The following is a 25,825-nucleotide window of genomic DNA, read 5'->3' on the forward strand; positions in this document are numbered from 1 at the left end:
GAGCATCATGAGCATCATGGATAGTGTTTATCATATGATGACAATGTAAGCATTACTTTCCTTTATATATGCATTGCCACCCTCTTTATAAGCAAGAATGACATAGCATTATAGAGAGCATATGTAATTTCAGTACAACCAATGACCCTATGATAGTCATGCTTAGTCAACAAAGGCCATTGTAGACATAGTAAAGTTATCACCTTTTGTCTCATGGTCTAAGCATCTCAGGCTTTTCCATTTTATGCATTAAACATGTTGACTAAACAGGAAAAAGACTGACCATCTTCCTCTGAAAAGTGGATCCATTGCCTCAGGTTTCTACAACTAATGCTGAGACAATAACAGGAAAAGATTGAGAGATATTTACCACAGTAACAATTCTGTGTTAGCACAAACACATCTGTTTATGTCTATCTAATAATCTTAGTGCACAATCTCCAGAGGGACATAGGCAGTATCTTGCTACTCTAAGATTCACTGGCTGTATTGTGTTGTATTATTAATGCATTTTAAAGTAGATGGCGATACATAGAATAGTTCAGTGTTATAAACATGCCCTATAACATGACCTGAGGAATGTTTAAAAAAATACATGTAAATATGCCACAAACACGATATTTGATGGAATGAGACATGTAAATACCTTGTGTTCTAAGAAGGCCCTACTGTGCCATGCACTGGTTCAATTGGTCAACTTTTTGATTTTGCAAGTGCTTTCTCACCATAACCTTTACAGTTAAAGTGACACTAAATTCAGAAGTTTAAAAAATGCATATGTACCTTAACAATTAACAGAAATGTAACTTATTTGTACATCATTCAGCTGTAGATCCTCAAATCTTCTCTGATTTGGTGCTGACACTGTCCTTCCTTCTGGAGGGTGGCTCCTTTTGTTCCTCATGGTCCCTGTGTGTGTTGTAAAGTAGCCACCGCCCCAAGCTCACTCCTGTGATGGACCACAATCTCACGTTTAGTTTACTAATTTGTAATGGGATTGTAATCCATCACTGGAGTGAGCTTGGAGCAGTGGCTACTTTACAACACACACAGGGACCATGGGGAACAAAAGTAGCCACCCTCCAGAAGGAAGCACAGTGTCAGCACCAATTCAGAGATGATTTGAGGATCTACAGCCGAGTTATACACAAATAAGATACATTTTTGTTAATACTTAAGGCACTTGAATGAGTTTAGTGTCACTTTAAACTTTCTCTAGGTCATATACCTAGTGGGAATAAAGTGTATGTGTAGCCAAAACTTATATTTTTAGTAGGGATGCACCGATACCGATACTAGTGTCAGTATCGGTGCTGATACAGAGTATTTTGGTGAGTACTCATACTTGTCCAAATGCTCCGATACTTTCCCCAGATACCGGAACCTCCAGTCAGAGGGAGACCACCCTCTGAGTGGCAGTGCCGCGAGGGACCATGGAGCCGGCTTCCCGACCAATCAGCAAGCCAGGCGACGGGTTATGAACCACCTCTCTGCTTCCTGATTGGCTAGGAAGCCGGCTTCACTTGTTGCTAGGCAGCCTGGCTTCTTGACCAATCACCCGTCACCTAGCTTCTTCAACGTGTCGCGATTGAACTGAAGCCGGTGTTCTTTTGATAGAACACCAGCTTCCTAGGTAATCCTGATAATCCAGTCCCACGGGTGCCACTATTGGTATTCAAGCACAGAAAAAAAATATTGGTACTCGTACTTGATACCAAAAAAACGGTATTGGGGCATCCATAATTTCTGGTCCTGTTGTGGTGATTTCTCTGTTCAGGAGATGCAACAGGAAGTTAAAGGAAATCACAACAAAGTGAGGGCAACCAGAAAAAAGTGCTTTCATTTGAAGATTTCCACTCACCTTATGCTCTGATAACATTTGTAAAATGTTGTATTTCTTGGATATTTCTGGCTCCTGTTCTGTGACTCACTGACTCGGAATAAGCATAACACAAGTATAGTCAGAATTCTTGATTTCTAGGTCAGTGCCTCAGAATGTTTGGAAGCCAAGCAACTAGAATTTTTTTAAGTACCCACAGTATATGCTTTCTTTAAATAAGATGTCTCCATGTTCTCATTTGTTGTGAGGATTCACAATTACTGTGCAAACTATTATAATAATGTGCTTTAGGAAGCTAATTAGACAAGCAAAGACTAATACAGTATATGTGCTATTAAATAAGTGTATGCTAACTCTGTACTGACATGTATATTTATCTTTCTTTCTAGACGGTATATGCATGTGTCAAACTTACTAACATATTATTTAGGATATGCAGGCCAGGTTTTTTTAGAACACGTGACCACACATGACTATGCCAATATTATCTATGCATTGGTCTTCTTACTTTTCAAAGCAGACTGCATCATGTGTAATCATCTTGTGGTCCCAACACTAACTGCACTAAAAGAGATAAGGAGGAGTCTCTAGTGTAATCAGCTTTGCATACATTGAAAGATCTAGAGAAGGGGTAGGCAACCTTGGCAATCCAGTTATGATGAAACAACAAATCCCATAATGCCTCTGACTCTGGGGGTTATGCCTGTGGCTGTCAGAGTCATGCAATGCCTCATAGGACACAACAGCTGGAGTGCTGAGGTTGCGTACCCTGGATCTAGAGAATGTTCACGTAGCCTGGTGTTTAATAAATATACCCAGACAAATGGCTGAATCTGAATAAAGCCTGCTAAAGACTTTCATCACGCAGGGAAAAGTTGGGAAACAAAAACTATGGGGGAAGAATCTTTCATTGTGTCTGAAAAATATTGCACTGCATAACTATTCAGCATTTGCAAAACATTGTTCCATGATGAACTAACATGTACCATTATACATCCCGTAGTTTAGGTTATCTAGTAGCACCTTGTAAAGAAACAAACCAATACAATTGTAACTGATTGTTGTGACTTGTACTGTTTGTATTTGTTGAATTGTTACACTTTCAAAAAACAAAACAAATTCAATGTTTATTTAGTTACAAAAAAACTCAGTTGTACATGGTTATATCCCCTGCTAAATCTAACAGGCCATGTAAACTACTGTCGCTGCGCCAAGTATTTGGCACACAGAAATCTGCTTTTTTTTGGGATGTGCCAAATAATAGTTCAATTTGAAGAGTTTAAAAAGAAAGATGCATCTAGTGCACAAGTGTAAAAAATTCCAAGTGCAACTTTCTGCACAAAAAGTCTCACAGTCTATACCATATAAATAATGATTCAAAAGATGAGTTTTCAATGTTTGGCTCAATAGAGGTGTGCATTAGTGCACCTAAAGGATGATGATGCAAGATGGTTATACATTCTACATATATGTGTTGTAACATACAGTAATAGTTTATTTGACATGTGAAGCACTAAAATAAGATATAACATGCGAAAATTCGTATTCCTCAAGTAAAAAAATCTTCCTGTCTTCCCTAGTGATTGTTTTATATTCTATGTACATTGTACGGTGCATGCGCTGTGCAGTATACTAACAGCCCATTTACGCCATCTCTAAGATGCCATGAATGGGCCGGGTTTCGGGGAGGATGTAACTCCTGTGCGTATGGACAGGAGTAACATTATCAGTGGCCACCCAATGGCCAAAGAGGACCTTTTAGAACCCAGAAGCATCAGCAGTGGAGATGGCAGCGGCGGGCGACAGAGCTGAGTACCGAAGATCGATCCAACAGCGCTGGAGAAAGGCACAATTGTAAGGTAAGTTGTATACTTGCACATTAGGGCAAAGCCAAAACATTCATATGTTTAATTCCACTTTAAGATGGAACAGAGGGTAATCTTTTTTAAAAGTAAAAGGAATTTGTAGAGGAAGAAGGGGGCAGAGAGGTTTAAGCTGGGCATACATGGTTAGAATTTCGTTCTGAATGTGGTTTTCATTTGGGAAACTCTATTTATTCCAAAATCGAATGTTAAAATCACCCAAAATTGTGACTGCCATTTGTCAAGTCTCTCATGGCTTTATGGAATGTTCTGAAGATTTTCTGTATGAAAGTTTGTAAAACAAATCTACCCGTGTATGGCTAGCTTTAGATGGCAAAGAGGTACTGTCCCTCTAGAAAAGGGACCATGCAGGGCTATCATAGGTAATATCAATTTGCCTTTCATGAGATGCAGATCAGGATTGTGCACACTTCAAAAATGCCATATTAAAGCAGTAACAGGATCATGTTAATCTACCTCCTTTACACCTTTCTGTGAACTAAAATGTATCTGCCTGCTTTCTAGCAGCCGAGTGATGCCTTGGGAAAAGGTAAAAAGTTTCGGAATATTTGGAGAGGGGCTTTCACAAGCTCACATTGTTATCTCATGTTGCCTTGCCTTGAATTAAGGTCAGCCCTCATCCCCCGCCCTCTCCTGGTTTTGTAGAAGCTGTTTCAAGCAATAGTGCTTGTCAGAGACTATTACACATTAGTGGGCAGGAAGTGGCTGTTCCAATAGGAGGCAGGGGAATATGAATTCCTTACCATTCCAACACAGTGAAAGGAGGAAGCCGCATTTACAGATGGCTACTTCTTGCTGCTGAGAGTTTGTTCTTTCTCTTAATTGCTGGAGGCATACAGAGGAGAAAAAAGGAATTCATGATCTGCAAATAAAGCAAGAGGCAGCCGGATAACACTGGCATATAGTTTCTTTTTCACTGAGCTACTGCAGCTACTCTGAGGAATATTGAAGGATCTGTTGGGATAGTTGTTAGAACATTGATTGTGGAGATGGAAGCTGATCCCTGTTGTGCTCTTGTCTAGATCTTTCAGTGGAGACAGCTGGAAAATCTTTACTTCAGAGAAAAGAAGTTCTCAGTGGAAGTTCATGATCCTCGCAGGTAAGTGCCATGTCTCCTGTACTATCTTTTCTTTTTGAAGGGCTGAAGGTTTATTTTAGTGAATGCAGCCTGATGAGTGACACCTATTTCTAAGTTCTTCTCATTTATGCATTTTATAATAAATCTGGGTGGCAGATTCTAATATGTTTGTAGCAGGAAGGCATTTCCATTGACATAGTTTAGTATGGCAAACAAAGTGGCGTGACTGAGCAGTAGTTGTGGAAGCATTCTTATCCTTTGGACTCGATCAGCCAAGCAGTATAACCTCTGTCCTCGCACACACCTTCAGTAAAAGTTAATTCATATTCTGCAAAGCTCATCCCAACACCTCCCTATTATATTAAACTGTTGATAACTAAACACAGACTTTGCATTGACAAACAAACACAGATTTTATAGCACAAGAGTCACTCTGGTTTATTGTAATGTGTGAAGCATTATAGACATAGAGTGAGCATAATAATGCAGTAACCAATAGCAACCGGGAATCATTGTTCTGATCAGGATAATCTCATCATTACCTATGTTGCTGCACATCACTGACTTGCATTCTGGATATTCTAGTATATGATCTTGTATACTGTGCTGTGTCTGTATGTAATCTTTGGACATTACCCTCCCAACCCTCTTTTATAGTAACCGTACTGTCTTCCTGTATACTTTGTAAAGCACTGTGCAACTGTTGCTGCTATATAAATCCTGTATTATAATAATAATAATAATAACATGAAATGTTAAATTATAAAAACTGGAACAAAGAAGGTGAAGCAGTTTCCATATCAGATGTCTTGTATCATTTTGTAGTACAGGTTAGAGAATTAAAGATTAAATCCGATTAGTGATTTCCACTTTTCATAAGGCTAGGTTCACACCTAGCCTTGTTTCAGCATGTCACACTGTTTCCTTGTTTTTTAAACTTTAGAGTGATTGTAAGCCCTCATGGGCAGAGCCCTCCTTAGCATCTTGTCTTGAATTGTATTGTAATTGTAATGTCTTATTGTAAAGCGTTGTGTAAACTGTTGGTGCTATATAAATCCTGTATAATAATAATAATAATAATACAAAGTGTACAGTGACCTGCGGTGCCATCCAGTGCACATGTTTGCATTTTCCCGCAGCACACCACACATCACACCCTAATCGGGGTGTGAACGGTGCCCATGGAAAACAATTGTCTTCTATGTACCCTAGTGGTGACCTGCGTGTTTCTGCACACAAATGCCGCCTTAATCAGTTCTATGCTTGTGCAATGCTTGCTTATTACAGATTCGTAAATCTCAGAGACCATTGGCAAAAGCTGTGTTTTAGATTATGTATTCATAAAAGTGTTGAATCTGGGTATGTGCATTGTAGACGTACCTCTATTCAGACTCGATTTTATGGACATGTATAGGTTACTTCTTTCCCAGTAAGGCTCAGCACACAAGCTATGCATGCTTTAGCACTTTTACAGTTTAATGTAAGTGGCTAAAGCATTGTTTGAGTGTGAATCGGGTAAACAAGGAGCTGTAAAGGTGTTTTATTGTTCCATTAGGTGGGGCTAAACAGGGGCTCTCCTTGTCATCACTGTACAAAGGATACTAAGAAGCCTTGATCTGACAGTGCCTACAAGTTGCAGAAACCTGTTCAGCTGACTTCTGCCAGTAGTTCTAGTAATCCCAAATCACGCCGAGTCCCACACATTCAAAAACTAGAGGGCTGCATAGTATTCAGTTTCAGAACGCCTTTATTTTCTTTCCAAACAAGCCCTGCACCTGGATTTATTTCACTCCTATGCTTTCATGAATCTCATTCCTTCTCAGCTGAAAAGGAAAACTTTTGTCACATCTCTATACCATCTAAAATAACAGGTTCCATATTTAAAAATAGGATTCCTAATGGTATGATGATCTCCATGGTATGTCAGTTATACGGCTAATGAGTTTTCTCATTTGACTAGAACACTTATAATAATTGACTAATAACTGCACATGACAGGAATGTGTATACAGTATAGGGAAATGTGTTCCGTATATATGTGTAGCGTACACGTGTTGTATCACACAGCATTCTTGTAGCAAGGTCTGTGAATAACACAATTTTCGAAGGTTACTATTTTATTATTATTATTATTCAGGATTTATAAAGTGCCAACAGTTTGCACAGTGTTTTACATTATAAAAGGGAGACAGTACAGTTACAATATAATTCAAGACAAGATGGTTAGGAGGACCCTGATTGTGAGAGTTTACAATCTAGATCAGGTGTGGACAACCTGTGGCCTTCCAGCTGTTGTGGAACTACAAATCTCAGCGTGATATCCCGAAGGCTGACATCATTTTATGGTTTATAGTTACAGATTGAGGCTGCCAGGCATAAGACAGAACTGAAACAAGACGTACCTCTATTCAGACTCGATTTTATGGACATGTATAGGTTACTTCTTTCCCAGTAAGGCTCAGCACACAAGCTATGCATGCTTTAGCACTTTTACAGTTTAATGTAAGTGGCTAAAGCATTGTTTGAGTGTGAATCGGGTAAACAAGGAGCTGTAAAGGTGTTTTATTGTTCCATTAGGTGGGGCTAAACAGGGGCTCTCCTTGTCATCACTGTACAAAGGATACTAAGAAGCCTTGATCTGACAGTGCCTACAAGTTGCAGAAACCTGTTCAGCTGACTTCTGCCAGTAGTTCTAGTAATCCCAAATCACGCCGAGTCCCACACATTCAAAAACTAGAGGGCTGCATAGTATTCAGTTTCAGAACGCCTTTATTTTCTTTCCAAACAAGCCCTGCACCTGGATTTATTTCACTCCTATGCTTTCATGAATCTCATTCCTTCTCAGCTGAAAAGGAAAACTTTTGTCACATCTCTATACCATCTAAAATAACAGGTTCCATATTTAAAAATAGGATTCCTAATGGTATGATGATCTCCATGGTATGTCAGTTATACGGCTAATGAGTTTTCTCATTTGACTAGAACACTTATAATAATTGACTAATAACTGCACATGACAGGAATGTGTATACAGTATAGGGAAATGTGTTCCGTATATATGTGTAGCGTACACGTGTTGTATCACACAGCATTCTTGTAGCAAGGTCTGTGAATAACACAATTTTCGAAGGTTACTATTTTATTATTATTATTATTCAGGATTTATAAAGTGCCAACAGTTTGCACAGTGTTTTACATTATAAAAGGGAGACAGTACAGTTACAATATAATTCAAGACAAGATGGTTAGGAGGACCCTGATTGTGAGAGTTTACAATCTAGATCAGGTGTGGACAACCTGTGGCCTTCCAGCTGTTGTGGAACTACAAATCTCAGCGTGATATCCCGAAGGCTGACATCATTTTATGGTTTATAGTTACAGATTGAGGCTGCCAGGCATAAGACAGAACTGAAACATTTTAGACCAGCTGATAGACACAACACAGATCATGTGTTCTGACACCCAGTGTTATCACAATGAGCAAACCATGTGAAGTATGATATGACTGTGTAAACAATAAAAGGCACACAGCCATTTGCTGGTGTTTAGTGCAGCAGGGGCTATTTAACAGAGTGGGGGGTAACGTATAATGTTCAGTAAGCTTTAGAAAACATATTTCACTAGACTGACTGTAGTAAATTGGTTGTTACGGGTTGTGTGTCATCTTTATACATAATCAGTGTTTTTGCACACTGCACTGTTAATCCCCGCTGCAAAACTAGAGGAATATTTGGTATATATCCCTTTTTTTCTCTCTGATCAGTACAGTGTGATGGAGATCCGCTGAGTTTGCTGCTCCCAGTTTCATATTAACAAATATAGGTTAACCAGTGACCAATTAGATTATCTGCCTGCTGCGGCCATGGCAGGATGTAAGCCATTTCTGCTCAGCACAGTTGTAAACTGATTTATACTTCCTGCCCTCATGTCATTGTTATGTGTCCAGAGGAAATCACAGCTCATTTCTCTGCATACAGGGCATCTGTTACCAGGAGGACATTTGGTCATGGAGCGATTGCTGTGCACACGTGGTACGCGTGTCCCGCTCTCATAAAGTCCATTTGGGCTATGGCCATTAGCCAACACCAGTTCTATCTGGATAGGAAACAAAGCAAGGTAAGGCATTAATTAAATGGTTTATATTCCGGCTAATTATGTTTCCTGTAGATGCTGCTTAGGAGCCACTATATCATTAGACAATAATAAAAAGGTCAAGCATATGACAACTGAGAGATATAAGTTCCCATTTGCAGTCAGTCAATATCAGTCTATTGCATTAATGTCCACTTTGGCTGTTTCCTACTATGTCCTGCACCAAGGAGAACTGTATTTATTGACATTTCTTCCTTATTTTTCCATATTTAAGCTTGCCTGCTTTAACATGTCTGTATGCATGTGTCTCTTTTTCAGTATCAACCCGAAGCAGAGTGTCAATAAACAGGATTATTCACAATAGCTTAGCTGTTAACAAATTGGATGCCTGATTGTAATGCAACAGAGATAATAAACAATATATTAGTATTTAAACAATGCCATCAGTACATATAACCAATATGAACACTATATCTAAACAATGACAGTCAAACCAAAAATCTCGGTTATGTCAAGCTGCCACGTAAATCAGTGACATGTTAACTTCAGAGAATGTCAAAAAACTGGCCTCACCTTGCTATTACAGGAATGGTAACCTCAAGAAATGAATCACTTCAAACCTTAAATATTCTGTTTAAAAATGTTTTTGAGTACAGTGCAGGTCTGAAAATCATGTTCGAACCCCATAGCTCATAGATTGAGCTGAAATACTTACTATTTTCCTGTAAATAAATTGGTGCTTTAGCTGTTTACATAAGCTAGTAAGCTTGAAAACATGGTTTTTTTTTATGGTGCAAAGCATAAAATAAATCTTTATGTAGAAAGAAGCCAAGCACTACTTTTTCATTGGAGTAAAACATTGTAAGTTAAACACTGAGCTTTTCCACATACTTCTTTCACTTTTGTACAACAAAGCCACAAGTAACTGACCTTACATAGCATGTGTTTAGTTTCTGTATACAATAAAGTGCATATTCGCAGCAAGGTCTGCTTTGGATTCCAAAATGTATGCAGTATCTCATTGATTGATATCTTTCATAGTTGGCCTGTACTTTGAAGGCAGGCCTTTGACCAGAAACGTCATCAAAGTTTCAAATTCTGCTTACAGGCATTAGTTTGAAAGAGGTGTATGGGAAGAAAAGAGTCACTCGAAATATGTGACAGATCCATCTTCGTGCTATCAATCAAACTGATAGCATATGGGTGTACAACTCATGACATTGTGTGGCAGGGCTACATTCTCATGGTTACTGTACTTCCTCATGTTTCATTTAGCATGTCGGTTCATGAACCCATACTGTACATTTCTTCATTTTCTTCAGTATGGTAAATGTTTTTACATACCACTGTTCCTCCCTACATTTTTCCATAACTGACTACCTTGATTTTACCTAGAGACATAATAGATAAGATCCATTTTTCATATTCATATTATAAACAGCAAAGCTTTCCTCACAACTGCTGAAACAAATACCATAAATGTAAGCATGTTCTCTCTATATATATTTATTTTTCTTATGTCTATACCTCTCCCATTACACACCATTTAAAAAAAAAAAAAACATATGTCAATTTATATCAGTCCCTGCCCCCTAATAGTCTTAAACACCTACCACACTTATATAACCATGCTTTAGAGAGGACCTATAGTCCTCTGAAACGTTTTTGGATATGCAAACCTTGTTCCCTTGCATAGTTTGTCATTGATATGTACATGGAGGCAGCCATATTTGTCCATTTCATAAGCCAGCTCTGGTTTGCTGTTGATCCTTCTATTTGATGAAAAGGACTGTGTAATATAAAGTACAAGCTATGTCATCTATTTCTAAGATGTAGTGTAAGTAACATGCTAAACGTCAGAGCAGCAGGCTTTTTACCTGGCAGACAGGGAGTACTTTTTTCTCAAATAAAATAAATGGAATTTGGCAATGTTGACATTGTGCCCTATCTATCCATGTAAAACTTTTCATGATAGATCTACTTTTATGAGGTCACCAAAGGCCCTATAATTGCAAGCCTTTAAATGCTGAGCAACACACTTCTGGGCCTGTGCTGCCATCACATGCTACTCCTTTGGGGATGATAATGATGAGCAGAAACACTTATGGAATATATCCCTGAAAGTAGGCCCACATCTATAAGGCTGGGTTCACACCTTGGCGTATTGAATATGCGCGTTTGTCGCGCGTTTCGTGTCGCACATTTTGACTGCGATTCGCGGTAAACAAAATGCGCGACAAACGCGCGTTTCCGAGGGCTACTTGGCTGTATCCCAATGGAAACGCGCGACCAAAACGCCCCAAAGAAGTACATGTACTTCTTTGGGCGTAGGCCGTTTTGTAGCGCGTTCAGACGGGCAGAAATACGGAAAGGTGTGAACCATACCCATAGAAAACAATGGGATTTTCATGTTTGTACGTTTTGTAGAGCGCTCATAGAGCGTTGAACGAGCGACAAAACGTATGGTGTGAACAGGGCCTTAGTCTTCTGCCTAGAAGAGTGAAGAATATTAGTACTGTTTGGATAATAGTCAAGGTTACAAGCTGGACAGTGGTTAAGGGCTTTTTTTTAAATGTTAGGCAAAGTGATAAGGTTAGAAGAAGAGGAACTGGTCCTTGTGCTAGAGAAGTGATGGCAAATAATCATGCCTGTTAATAAGATCATTTGTTTTTACAGCATCCCGGAAATGGTGGGATTAGTTGGGGGGCAGTGAAGAGGTGGGCAGGTGGGATCCAGGTCCAAAAATTCTCACTGTGCCTGTATTCCAAGTTATCCTCAAGACACTTCCACATGAAATAAAAAATATTGATTATTAGACATACACTCTGGTTCAAAGCCAATTATTCTATCAGCCAGTTTGTAGATAGTGGGGGGAAACTCATGCTAACTTGGATAAGAGAAAACTCCATGCAGATTATGCTAAATATTTTGTCTTATTATATGTTTAAACACTATTGTTAATCAGTAGTCTCTATTTTCCCAACCAACAGTCTAAAATACATGCTGCCAGGAGCTTGAGTGAGATCGCCATAGACTTAACCGAGACGGGAACTTTAAAGACTTCGAAACTTGCCAATATGGGAAGCAAAGGGAAAATCATCAGTGGAAGCAGTGGTAGCCTGTTATCATCAGGTAAGACGCAAATGATTTTCTTAGAAGTTGCTAGGAGCACTGTCCAGGATCTGGGTGGTTTACCATCGGGTCTTCTAGAGAGCTATATTACTGTTTTAACCCAAATGTCACTACATTTAAAGCTGTATTCAAAAGATTTGCAATTCAAGCCTCTTTAAGGATGTTGAATTCATTTTTTCATGTGTGTTGAGAACTTTTTGATGCCTAGATTTTATTTATTGTATGCTGCCTGTTCTAAAAGGCCTGTAGGTGCACGGAGCTTCGGGTTTAAGCCGCCATCTCGTACGCCAGTCGGCCACGCCCCCCCTCCTGTTCTAAGTTTTAAAGTGGACCTTTAAGGATTGTAATACACGATCTGACATTGCTTAAAGGAGAATTATGAGGCGAGTGATTTTCACTCAGCCTCCTAATCTGAGCCGACCTGTGACAATGAAACTGTCACAGGTCGGCTCAGTAGATCGGGAAGTGAGCGAACACATACCTTCGCTTGCTCACTTCTCGATCTATCACTGCAGAGAGCCGTGACTGTCACTCACGGCTCCCTGCAGGGATTTAAATACCTCAGCCCATGCTTGTTGTACTGGTCTGATTTGTGTTTGGTCTTCATCTGCCAGTTTCTGAGTGATACAGGAGGTCCTTAAAGCACAATATTAAAAAAGTCAAAGAATTGTTTGTGGATTGAGTTGCAGCAAAAAGCAGGAGCTCATAGAGTGTAATTTGACTGACTTATAGACCTATTTTTGTGCTGCCAGAACTGGTTCTTTCTGAAATTACTGTCATTCTTAGTGTGCATGACAGTGCTCATGATCACCAGAGAGGTGCTATGAGGAAATGTGTACACTAATGGTGCTGACCTCTCACTGCCTGAGCTCAGGACAGATAAATATCTTGTCTGCTATAGGAGGTAAAACTGTCATTTAAAGTCTTTAGTTTTCTCAAATGTAATCCTAGCACTATTTGTTACTTGACAGTTTTTTCAGTGACTGTTGTCAGCACTAGGCTCTAGCAAGAGTTAGGACAGCCTTACCACCCGACACTCATGCTCTGTCAGGGAGAAAGTAAATAAAAAAAGTAATCATTGACGAGTAAGGCTGCAATATTATAACTGTTTAAAGAGACCCTGTCACCACATTTGGCAAGTAAGCTACTTAAACTCTAGAAAGTGACCATTTTAAGAGAAATTAGAGAGTTATTCTCTTTAAGAGTGAATATTTAGATCAGAGATAGGCAAACTTTGGCCCTCTGTCTGTGTTGAAACTATAAAAGCTGAAAGACATTAAAAGACTTTGACGGCCACAGGCCTGACTCCTGCAGGCAGATGCATGCTGGGATTGTAGTGTCAGCTGAAGTTTGCCTACCCCTGATTTGGATCATAACAGATATCCATTGGTGGCTGGTTCTCTTTAAAGACCATCCATGTTGCTCATAACATCCAAATAGATGTTTTCATTTTTCACTAATGCAAACATGAAAGCTGCTTTGTTTTTGGTTGTTTTGGGTTCCCTGTTTATGCATGAAATGTATTCGGAATGGCCGTTTACTAACAAAAATAACTGTAGGAATTTTCAATATCTGTGTTACACATAGCAAACCACTGGATTTCAGTAGGCGAGTGAAATTATACAATTTACATTTGATTGGTCATAAATATATATTATTTTCATGAGGAGATAGCTGTGATTTATCTCAGAATCTGATGACTATTTCAGACATAAAGCTGCTATTGTGATCAATGGTTCAGCCTCAGGAGCCAGTAAAATAAAACTAACAGTGACTGGGTCTTAAAACAGAAAATGCTAGTGGAGCAAAGCCGGGTTTGTTTTGTTCTGCTCTAGTCTGAAAACAGTTGGTGACCAGCACTTCTGTGCACTTTAGGAAGCTCTTATCACTCAGTCCAGTGCCACGTCCGCCATTTTTATCATTCACGTGCCTTTTCCTGGATCGGAACGCTTTTTATAGTAAACAAAGGCGTGTGGGCTGTTTTCATTTGAAAGTTCATTGCTATTTATCTGCCAAGCGAGACATTTCCACCCATTGTTATAAAGGCATTACAGCGACATATTTTCCCTGCCACCCAGCTGAAATCTGTGCTGCAATTGTATAAATAGGAATTGTGAGTTACACATGATTTGTGCATATATCTTTCAGCCCCGACCATTTGTGTTTGACACACAGATGTTTCCCTTCCAACCCTAATCTAAAGCGTAACCAGCGTGTGACGTATCCAATTTACAGTCAAATGCCTTAGCAACATAATAATTATAACATGATTCAAGTCAATTCTTGTAAACGTATCATTTAGCTAGTTATTGTGAACAAGCTACACACTACATTCCTTGTGTTATATTATCACTGGGTACAATCTTTTTACTTACAATTAAATGATTTTAAAGGGAACCTGTCATGAGTAAAACATGAAGTCTGCCATTGCTGAGCTCTCCTGTCATAAAACTAGTTGCCTTGTTGTCAAGCTTGACCCTCTTGTTTTATTACTTTTAAACAACCGGCCTGAAGAAATTATACAGATAAGAACCTTTTGACTATTCTATTTCTTTCCTGATCTGCATACTTGTGGTGGCCCTATAACTCAGAAAGTACTGAATTCAGTGAGTTGGCATATCAGCCAAGTGTAGAGCATGTTCAGAATGAAGTCAGCAATGGTACTGCCCATGTTACTCTTATGACAAGTCAAAATTATTATTAAAAAAAAATTATAATAAAAAAAAACACATCCTGGAGGCGGGGCGCATGACATTACATGACGCGGCGCGTGCGCAGCGCTGAGTGACATCACATGCCTGTTTGGGGGGGGGGCACTTTTTTGGGTCTTGCCTCGAGTGCAAAAGGAGCTAGCTACAGCTCTGGAATATAGTCAAACTGTACAGTTGCTCAGATCCAGTTCACCGAATTCCTTCTTGATACAAGAAAATGTAGAGTTTTTGATTGAGGTGTATCTTATGTACCTCTGCACATGCTGAGGTTTTTGTGCAATACCACTTGAAGTTAGTACAATGTAAATCTTTAACTCTAAGGGGTCTATTCATTAAGCTGCCGTAGGTAGCCGAGTGAATGACCGACCTGAAGTGAGCCGAACACTGTTCGGCTATTCACTTCAGGCTGGTACGGCTGATTTCAGCCGTACATCGGCTTGCTTCACATGGCTTCGGGTCGGCCGAACCTGCTCAGCATGTTCGGCCGACCGGAAGTGCAGAAGGAGTTCGAGTCTGCCGATCCAACATCTGGATCGGCTGAGCCGAACATCGGGCAGGCTACTCACTAGTACAGCACCCCTTCAGTTCTACTGAACCAAAGGGGTCCTGGTGTCAAAGCTAGCCGAAGGATCGGCCGCAGCTACGGCTAGATCCTTCGGCAGCTTCGTGAATAGACCCCTAAGATACTTGACATTTATAAAAGTTAAAAGCACCATATATCAATTATGAACCACAGGGGTTCTGAGTCTGGCCAAGGTGCATGTTCTTCCCATGGATTTCTAGTAGGGATGTGCTGAAATGTCGGCCACCGAAACATATTAGCCGAAAATGGTACTTTGGGCAAAATGCCAAAAGTACCATCTTTCGGCCGAAAATTGCGGTGAAAAATAAAATATGTAAAAACATTTTTAAAAAGGTTAGAAAAAAGAATAATTTTTGATTTCGGCCTAACAATTTTTCTAGTTTCGGTCAGAAAATTCCATTTCGGTGCACCTCTAGTTTCTAGCAGTTTCATTTCACCAACCAAACACATGCATGTCTGTTGGTGTTTTATCAAAAGCTATCCCCGAAAGTGTGGCTGTAACGACTGTAGAAACTTTTATGGTTGGATTCACGCTTTTCCACTTGTGTTGCAGAACATGGATGTGAACCAACTACATGTGAAAGAATGGGATTTCTTCTAGTATTGAATTTGCATACAGCAAAATGCATAAATTTTGCTCCTTAAAAAGCAATATATATAGTCAGTAATGTCATACTTTGTATAATACGTCAGGAAAAGTATATGTCTGTGTTGAATTACTGTATATCCTTATGTCATTAGAGTCTTGAACAGAAAGCAGTAAAAGTCTCTAGAGAATATTATGAATCTCTTTACTTTAATGCTTTTCATTGGAAATGGATAGAGTGTATCTCTGTCAGTGGGAATTGCTCATCAAGACGGATGTGAGCGCGTGTGTATCCTGTGATGAGTTCCCAAGGGTCCTGTGCATGAGAGAGTCCATTGTCTGCTCTGGTCTATTAGGATATCCTATTTGTTGTTCGGAATATTGGATCATGTCTGCTGCTTTCTTATTTTTTCAGCTTGGGTTGTTGTGCAAGGCATTGCTAATGCATTAATAATTCCACACCTGCAGTGTGACTTTTTTATTTAGAACATATCTATGGAAAAGGTTGACATAACTGCAAGCACTGTGTTGAAGCGTAGGCAACTGGTTTCCTTATTTATATAGTGATTATTTTTATTCTCTGAAGGTATTTTGCCCAGGGTTAAAGCAGATGTTTTGATTCCCGTGTGTCCTGTGAAATAAACTATTGTTCTCTCATGATAATAGAGCATCAATTCACCACAAGATTCTTTTAAATCATTGCTTTGTTTTGCTTTTAAACCCTGTTTCATGTGCAAAAGATCAACACAACAGTCAAAACATATGAGCGCTACTTAATAATGAAGTGTTGTTGTTCCCTGGTATTTTGAGCAGATCTGAGGAAGATTAGGTGGTAGAACCTGTCTATTGACTGACAGACATAAACAAAAGTTCTGCAGAATGTTGGACTGGTTTATGGCATTCTAGATCTGTGGATCTTTGAGCTTACGTTAAGGGGCTGGAAGATCCACTTCTATGTAAATGCTTACTCTTATTAACATTTGAATTTTCTAAGCTTTCAGTGAGGATTTCCATTCAAGGCATCTAGAACAATTGGGTCTCTCAACAGCCATAACAGTATGTAAAATTGTATGCAACACATTCCATATACATCATTTAAAATGGTCATTAATATACTTTATAGATGACTTCTGTGTAGAATTCATGAAGTTCAATACATTTCAGTCATAATCTGATAGTGTTTTTAGTACACTGAAATAAAATAAAAAAGTATATTAGAACAAGAAGCGTTAAGATACTTTATACAAGTGAAGGCCCCAGGTTTGAAGCCTGCATATTTAAGGTCCCCAGGTTTGAAGCCAATGTATGTGTGAGCCCCAGGTTTGAAGCCCATGTGTGTACTTAAAAGTATCAGACATATAAAGAATAACTCTGTCCAGCTTTATTTTTCCTACTTACCATTGTCTTTCCCAGATCTATGCCATTTACTGTCTATGTTTGACCTTTTTGGAATGTATTCAGATATGCTATCATTTTACCATGGAGATAACATGCTGCTGAATTTTATGTGTATTCTTTAATTACTCTATCCTGTTATGACTGTTGGGACTTTTTTGTCATCCTTTTGAGGTGATGAAGGGGCAGTTATGAAAGTTCCCTGCAAAGCATCACAATCAATGTAAACTGATGAAATAGACTCACTGTTCTTGCTTTCTTCATCTTGTGAAGATAATCTCTACAGTGCAATGTCTCCACTCAGTTTGTCCAAACCTCCACTGGTGATAGATTACTAAGCAATAAATAGCTCATTCTGGCACCAGCTGTAGTTGTAGCACTTGGCTATCTGTTAGCAATGATACGGTGGTGTGGATTTAACAGATGTCTGGATGGCTTGGCAGAAGACCAGGTGATCTAGAAGGTTGTGTACCAGTGAGAACCAACACTGTGTTGTGCAGTTGTGCAGGAAACATGTTCACATTCCTTTAATGTAAGGAGCTTTTACCAAAAGTTTCAAATGTGTGGTGAATCTCCAATGTTGTGTAGTACTATTGTACTTCAGCTATATAGAAGATTGATTCTATGAGGGTAGCAAGAGATGTCCAGTTAAAGGAATAGATCAGTATATGTGGACGTAGCAAATCTTGGTGTCTCTACATATAGTAGACATGTTTGATTTGTTTCAGAAAGATTAGTTATTCGGGCAAATTTTCGGAAATTCGTACATTCAAATGCACCCGAATTACAGAATGTAACGAATGAAAACTAATAGGAATTTCCGATAACAAAAATTTCAGATGCATCCGAATTTCTTTCCCGAATGAACTTTTATTGTGTTAAGCATGAACTGTAAGAAAAAAAATCAGAATTTTCGTTAGCGGTAGTATGTATGAATTTTCATAATGAACAAGAATGTTCGTCTGCAACGAATACTACTACTTCTAACGAAAATTCGGATTTCGTCGAATCCCAAAACAAATTGACTTTCGGATCCAGAAAAAATTAAATAACGAAAAATCCGAATGAAAACTAAACAAGTTTTTGTCCAGCGCACATGTCTAACATATAGGCATTCTGACCATAGATTTTTAAACTAGGAAATTGGTCTCAGGATGAATGTGTAGATATTTTCCCGTCCATAATATATGTAGTAATTTTAAAATACTGTATATTATGAAAATTAGATTATATTGACATATCAACAACGATCCTTAAATCATTAAAGCCTCTCACTTGCCCTCCATAGTGGCTCATGTTTTTGTCTGTATAAAGCAGCCCACACACCTTACAATTATCTGCAGATTTTCTGTGGTCAGATAGAAAAGGTGCAACAGATTCCGCCATCTACACTTAACTGTGTGGATGGAATAATCTCCACCTGGGCCAATCTGTTGCACTTTTTCCATCTGACCACAGAAAATCTGCAGATAAATTGTAAGGTGTATGAGCACCTTAATAAACAGATAGACGTGATCAGATAAAGTGATAGGGGTTTCTAATTGTAATAAAACAGGCGTGGGCAGGAGTAATGAAAGTGAACGGGCTGCTCCTATTGCCTGTGGCTTTTGCACATTACAACATGATCCCAGTTCAGTTAATATGAAGTAAGCATGGGCACTTTGTCATGACCTTTCAGTATACCATTTCAGTAGAAAAAGTGTTATATTCATCTAATGCTTTAGTGTGGTTACTCTGAAGGCCGGTATCCATATTGATGGACATGTAAAGGCCTGCTGTGAAGAGATGCACACAGCTGGTGCTCTATATTTTTGTTTGATCATTTCAACATGTTTCATAACATATACAGACTTCTTTAATAAGGCAGTGTAATGACTGTGCAAAGCATATTTACCCACAGCAACCAGATTTGATGCAACTAGAGTCTTATGGCCACAAAACTGAAATCTGCATGTTAGAGGGTTACAATATCCCATCAGGATACACACACACACGCACGCACACTCCCATATATATCTTGCATTTTACAAACTAGTAATGTGCAATGCTTTAAACATGCATCTGGAAGCGTGTAATGGTTTTTTAAGCTGCATTTACACAAACAAGAAATATGTGCATGCTGAGATTGTTTTATCCTGATTTTATAGAAACCTTTGCCACTTTAACCCTTCTCTTCTTTACTCTGCCTCAGACCACCTTTATGACAACATCCCCTTTCCTGCCTTGACCTTGCCACTTCTCTCTACAATAGCTCACTCTCCTCCTGTATGGATACACTTGCCCCAGTCACCACTCACAGAATCAGGCCCCGTCCACTACAGCCTTGGCAGACAGATGACACTAAAAGACTTAGAAGACATAGTCGTGCTCTTGAGCGACTATGGTGTAAATCCAAATCCCTGCTAGACTTCACCCTATATAAATCCGTCCTCCAAAAATACATTACTTGCCTCCACAAAACCAAACAGACCTATTTCATCACACTCCCTTTCATCCAGTCCCCATTAACTCTTTTCTACATTTAACTCCCTGCTTTGTCCGCCTCCTTCACAATAGCCCGTACAGCAGCCGAAGGCGGCCGAGCAGCTCAGCCGCGCCGAAGGCATATGCTTCGGCTCGACTAAGCCAAAGTGACAGCCGAAGGGGGGGGCGAAAGGCCTGCCGAAGGCCGGCCGTTCGCCCCACAAATGACAGCTTGGCGGAGCCAGCCGTGATCCAGCTGTCACTGCTCCGCCCAATTGTTGTTGTTTTTTAAACTATTTTTCTTTTTTTAAATATTTTTATTTTCTTTTTTTTTATTTCCTATTTGTTTTCTTTCTTAAAATAATTTGGCAACGGTTTTATTTTTTTTTTTTCTCCTTCTTTTAACTTCTTTTCTATTCTGCTCGGTACCTCCGATGTACCACGCAGAATATGTATTTGACACCCAGGGTTTTTTGAAATAGCAACATTGTTTTTAGAAATAATAATAAAATGAAACAAATAATGTTCAGGGGGAAAAAAATTTAGACTGTGAAAATTATCTCAGAGGCAGAAATTACTCATTTCTCAAGGAACCCTACGATTCCATAGAACCCTGGTTGAGAAAGCCTGAACTATAATATGGGGCATTGTAATTACCAAATCGTACTTGAATGGCCCAAAAAGAAAGTGACATTTGCAGGGTTATTCACAAAAGAGTGAAGAGTTTGGAGAAGGCAGGAGAAGTGAATAATCTAGGACAACATAGCTGATTTGGAAAGTGAACTGAATTGGAGAATTTTTCCAAATCAGCTATTTTGTCCTAGATTGCTCACTTCTCCAAACTCTTCACCTTTTTCTGAATAACTCTGTTAGGGTGTGATCCATATAACATAATTTCTCTGTCCTTAATTTTCATAACTGACTGGTTTTGAATCCTAGTAGTAAATAATTGGTGTTAAACATGTCATGGATAAGTAACCAGGTGCTGTGTGTTAATCAATTGGAAATGAGCATATAATCATGTAATGAAGATCATGTCAGCTATGTTATGTTACATGCTGTTACATATGGAAGGCTGCAGGTTTCTCAATGAAATTGTTGTATGGAGGCTCCAGATGTACAGGCTGTTGTCAGCTGGCTATAGTGTAATCGTTTGTTTGTTGACAGGTTCCCAAGAGTCGGACAGCTCACAGTCTGCCAAGAAAGACATGCTGGCTGCTCTGAAATCCAGGCAGGAAGCTCTGGAGGAGACACTACGCCAGCGGCTAGAGGAGCTGAAGAAACTTTGTCTACGTGAAGCGGTAAAGATAGGGCATTTCTTCCTGCTTTCTAGACAGTGTGAATATGAACATTTCAGGCATTTGGGCATAAAATATGTGTAAATAAATGTAATTTAAAAATGACTCACATGTCGCACACCAGCAACTGTCCTACATATTCAGCATGCTGCTGCTGAATCTATTTACAGTATAAAAGTGCCAAAACATAAGATCTCTTGACTGGTAGGAATACCTCACACCTAGCTTTTAGAAAACATTGTGCAGTATTCCTTGTGTATTTGGTGAGCACCTCAGGGCAACCAAAAAAAAAACCATATTTAAGAAGAAAAAGTCACATAATATGAACAATTTAAGTGATCTTGTAAAGTAATGTACCTATATATATAGAGACCAATCAGAGATGGTAACAGATTGGGCAAGCCTTGCTAGCAATCTGATAGCTTGTCATTTTCACTATATTCTCGGTAGAAATCTGTTCCAGAGCAGAGGTGTGGCAAATCCTCAGTAGAATTGGCAGTACTTAATTGCTCAGTGTTTGCTAAACTGTGAAAATCTTTTGCAATCACATTTTTTTCCTGCAAGGAATCCGAGGAATCACAATAATTTCCTGTGAGGAGGTCTTTAGAAGCAAGGATTAAGTTGTAGGAGGAAAGCTGAACACAGGCAGTCAATGAAGAGTGACAAAGCCATGACAAAAATAATAATTTTGCTTACTGAGTAGGACTGCTATGTCAAACTTTACAATATTCTGTTGCTAATAGTTTTTGAATGTGCACAACTGGAAATGGAAACTGCAAACAATATGCAAACTTTACATAAGGTGGTGAACTGCCCTTCTTCTATGTAGAGCCAAAGGAAATCTCACCGCTCCAATTCCTTAGCCGCTATCAGGACTCCCCAGGTGCTGGTCTAATAGGTGCGTCTCCACCTTGGAATGTAGTAGTATACGAACAGACTGCACTATCCAGAGAATTCCAATACTTCAGACTTTATTGAAATTCACAGCAAATCCAGAATAACAGTGAATAAAAGTGTATAAAGCAGCAAATATCAGCACCGGTTTGCGGTGCTGGTATTTGCTGCTTTATACACTTTTATTCACAGTTATACTGGATTTGCTGTGAATTTCAATAAAGTCTGAAGTATTGGAATTCTCTGGATAGTGCGGTCTGTGCATATACTACTGTCCTTCTCCTATGCTACTAAAACAATACATTGTAATGCACCAACCTTGCCAGCTCCATCAGGTAAATATTTTAATAAGGAAGATATTTCTGGAAAAAGGAAGAGGTCTTTCCCTAGGGATTTTTTTGTAGTATGAAAAATACTGACATCAATATATTAATCTCCAGCACACCTTTATTTTTAGATATCTAAAATGAATAATGGGAAAGCTGTTTTTGGTAGAACCTAGGAGTTTATGTTGGAGTGCTCTTCACTGTTATACTAGCCTCCTGTAATCCCAGCATATTAGAATATTGACTAGGAGAGGAAGCGGTAGCACTGTGAGTACTGTCAGGCTTCACTGGTGCAGCACAGTTTTGTATATTTAACAAACAGAGATTGCTGGTTGGATAAGAAATCATAGAAATGACCTGATCCGTAAGCTACTGTTTCTTTACTGTTCGATCACAGTCTTCATCAGGCTGTACTACTTTAACAGCAGTCCTAAATAGTAAATGGTCAGGGCTTTATATAATACCTGGCAGGAGTTTCTGGATTAGAAAACTGGCTGAGCAGAATTTATTTTTTGCGAGGTATTGCTGCCCTTTTTCTTAAAATGCTGGTAGCATGGCTGTATCTCTTCTTGTTCCAGGTCAGTGGCTCACGCCAATGCATCAGTATGACAGCCAAGCAATTACCACTTCAAAAGGAAAGATCAGAAATGGCACACTACATATTTCTTTAATGGCCTATTAAAAAGATCAGATATGGCAAAAGAAATCTCCCTTCTGATACCATACTTATGTAAACACGTTCACATTTTAGCTCCAATTTAGGTAGGCCATTTAACCTTACAATGTGTTCTGGCAATTGTAGGAGGACAGCAGGACACCTGGTAAAAACCCACACAAAAGGAGAGAACATGCACAAACTCTGTATAGATAGATCCCTCTATAAGTTCTTGTACCGTTTTATATGCAAAAATAACGTTTTACAAAATACTTTGTTTCTATGTAGAATTTGAACTATTTAAAACATTTGCTAAATAAGCTTAACTAGGGCAGTCAGCATTATTTATTACTTTAAATAACCGCATGGTAGTATGACAAAATAGCTGACTAAGTAAAGGCTTGTTATTGTGTTTGCAGGAACTTACAGGCAAACTGCCAAGAGAATATCCATTAGATCCGGGAGAGGAGCCGCCTATTGTTCGAAGGCGGATCGGAACATCATTTAAATTGGATGAAGATAAACTGCTTGGAAAAGGAGAGGTGAGCGAGCTATATGAAGCCTGTGCAGCTGTGACGGAATTATACAAAATACTGGAACTTTTGAGTTTAACTGCTGTATTTTACTTACACGGTAATAAAATCTGGCATGTAATGTGTGTTAGAGAAATTATAAAAATTTTCAACTACCACCATTTTATTCTATAGGGTCTTGGCATTCAGAAAATATATAATGTTGGGGGGTTTTACGTCATTTTCAGGCCTAAAATGTGGAATATAACATGGGTGCAAAAATTTAAAAAAGGGCCTCAGTCATGAAGGGGTTAAATGGTGCTCCTGTCACTAGAAGGTTAACACTTGCACAATGACCTAGTAAGATAATTTAGCAAGTACCCAGGGCGAGTAGTCAGATTAGATTTTTGATCACTGGGGAGAACTATGAAAGGCAGGTTACTACACTTTTCTAAATTTAACAGAGGGTCACATGAGCTTATTAAATAACTATAGCAACCAATCAAAGTTCCTCCCTTGATTTTTTTTCACATCAGTTAATTAAAGTGTAGTTGCATGGATTAGCATGTCATTGTTACTCTTTGCATTGTCTCACTACATAAGAGTGTCAAGTGTTGTTTACTTTTGGAAATATTTACATGTATATACAAACATAACAGCCAGACTTGTCAAAATGTATTTACTGACTCGGTGTATGAAGTCCAGATACTGTATATTATATATATATATATTTTAGAGATGATTAAAGTATGAGGGCTGCCTGGCTGCCTTTCTGAGTCACTTATCTGGAACAATATTGAATTAGATAGTCAGAGTGTAGTCAGAACTGATCTATATACATGTTCTTTGTCTGTTTCTCAGAATGGGTATTGGATCAGCATGACAGCGCGGCAGCATGTACCTTTCTTAGTACATGTTTCCATTTAACAATGTTCTGTGATGTTATGCACTCTTTTATTGATATCATTTTTGAATGCTCATTTCAGATTATAGATGAAGGCCACTATAACAATCATAATTTATTTAAAGATTTAAGTATATGTAACAATAAAAGGATGAGACTTTCTGCAGCTTGGGAATGTCTTGCACAGTGTATATTTATCCATGTCGTGGGTGTGTTTTACATTAAATCTGTGACACCCAGTGCCAGGCTATGGTATGCACTACCACAGCTGTGAGGGTCTCATATTACTAGATACAGCGACACTGTTATCTTAAGGAGAAAAATGTCTTTCACTAGGTCAGATTTTCCTCCATGTTCTGAGAGATGAGTCAGTGGGAAGTAATGCTGGATCAATAACTGACTCTGATTCAGAACAGAAGCTCTAGACTTTGCTTTTGTTATCACAGAATCAAAGCTGAATAAACATAAAAGAGATGTCTGATTAAGAACATACTAATGCTATGGCTTGGAGTTGTGCTTGTTTGTCATATTTAAGTAAGCACTGCTCTCTCATTCCTCCACCCCTCTCTTGGTCAGAGCACTGAACCATGGCTGTAAAAACAGCTTAAGCAGCTCTTAGGACAGGGATATGCCAAATGTGCATTGTCTAGGGTGGCTTATGAGCCTCCAGACATCTCTGACATTGTTTGGTTTCCTGCATCTTCTACCAATTAATCAGGTTTAGTCATGTCATATGTGCAAGTAATGTGCTGACAGCCATGTTTAATCAACATTCTCACACACTTTTTGTTGATTGTAGAAGCAATTTAAAAAGTTTAACATCTAAAAGTGCATTGTTTATCTCTTATAGATTGTAAAAATGTGCTGATATTTTGAAAAAATTACACATGAATAATTTTCACAAATTCAATTAGCTAATTGGAATGAACTAATTATCTGTTCAAAGTCTAATGTCTTGATAACACTACGTACATGTAGTGAGGTTTTAACAAGAAATCTTGTGGCTCTGCACAGATGACCTGCATATTAATTGGAAAGCCTAAAGCATTGTCCAAATCTGCATTACTACTTTTAGGTTTGATCCCTCTGTTCACTCACAGATGTCTTCAGTTATGTATTTATTACAGGTATTTATATAGCGCCGGCAATTTATGCAGCACTTTAAAGAGTTGCACATTCTGACAAGTATCCATACTCCAAAACAATCCTATTCCTAATCCTATTATTTATAAAGAAAAAATTGAAGTTATTGAAGAGGTGCATTTGTTTCAGTGCTTTCTTTGCACATAAAACATGGAAAATGATGGGGAATACAGCTGCCTCATCTATATTCTAAAACCGACTTTCTTTACAAAGATATACAAAGATAGAGTTCCTTCTCCAGCTATATTATTTGTAATGTAAAGTAAATAGACGTAGAGAAATCCAGCTGGTGGGAATGTAGCCCATCATAATGGCCACTGTAAGTGTTTG

At 38.7% G+C, this 25,825-nt stretch overlaps 1 protein-coding gene across 2 annotated transcripts in view; it reads left to right on the forward strand.

Annotated features, from left to right (window-relative positions):
• The window catches only part of FRMD4A (FERM domain containing 4A), a 246,056-nt gene that overhangs the window by 204,533 nt on the left and 15,698 nt on the right, over positions 1-25,825 (forward strand). For both annotated transcript variants that reach the window (XM_018553740.1, XM_018553741.1), the window contains exons 12-16: positions 4,746-4,822; positions 8,779-8,917; positions 11,884-12,025; positions 20,931-21,064; positions 23,356-23,478. In XM_018553740.1, coding sequence (XP_018409242.1) covers positions 4,746-4,822; positions 8,779-8,917; positions 11,884-12,025; positions 20,931-21,064; positions 23,356-23,478 — 615 coding nt within the window. The remainder of the gene's footprint in view (positions 1-4,745; positions 4,823-8,778; positions 8,918-11,883; positions 12,026-20,930; positions 21,065-23,355; positions 23,479-25,825) is intronic.

The sequence above is a fragment of the Nanorana parkeri genome, unplaced genomic scaffold, assembly GCF_000935625.1.
Source record: "Nanorana parkeri isolate BGI_ZX_2015 unplaced genomic scaffold, ASM93562v1 scaffold128, whole genome shotgun sequence".
NCBI classification, from domain to species: domain Eukaryota; kingdom Metazoa; phylum Chordata; class Amphibia; order Anura; family Dicroglossidae; genus Nanorana; species Nanorana parkeri.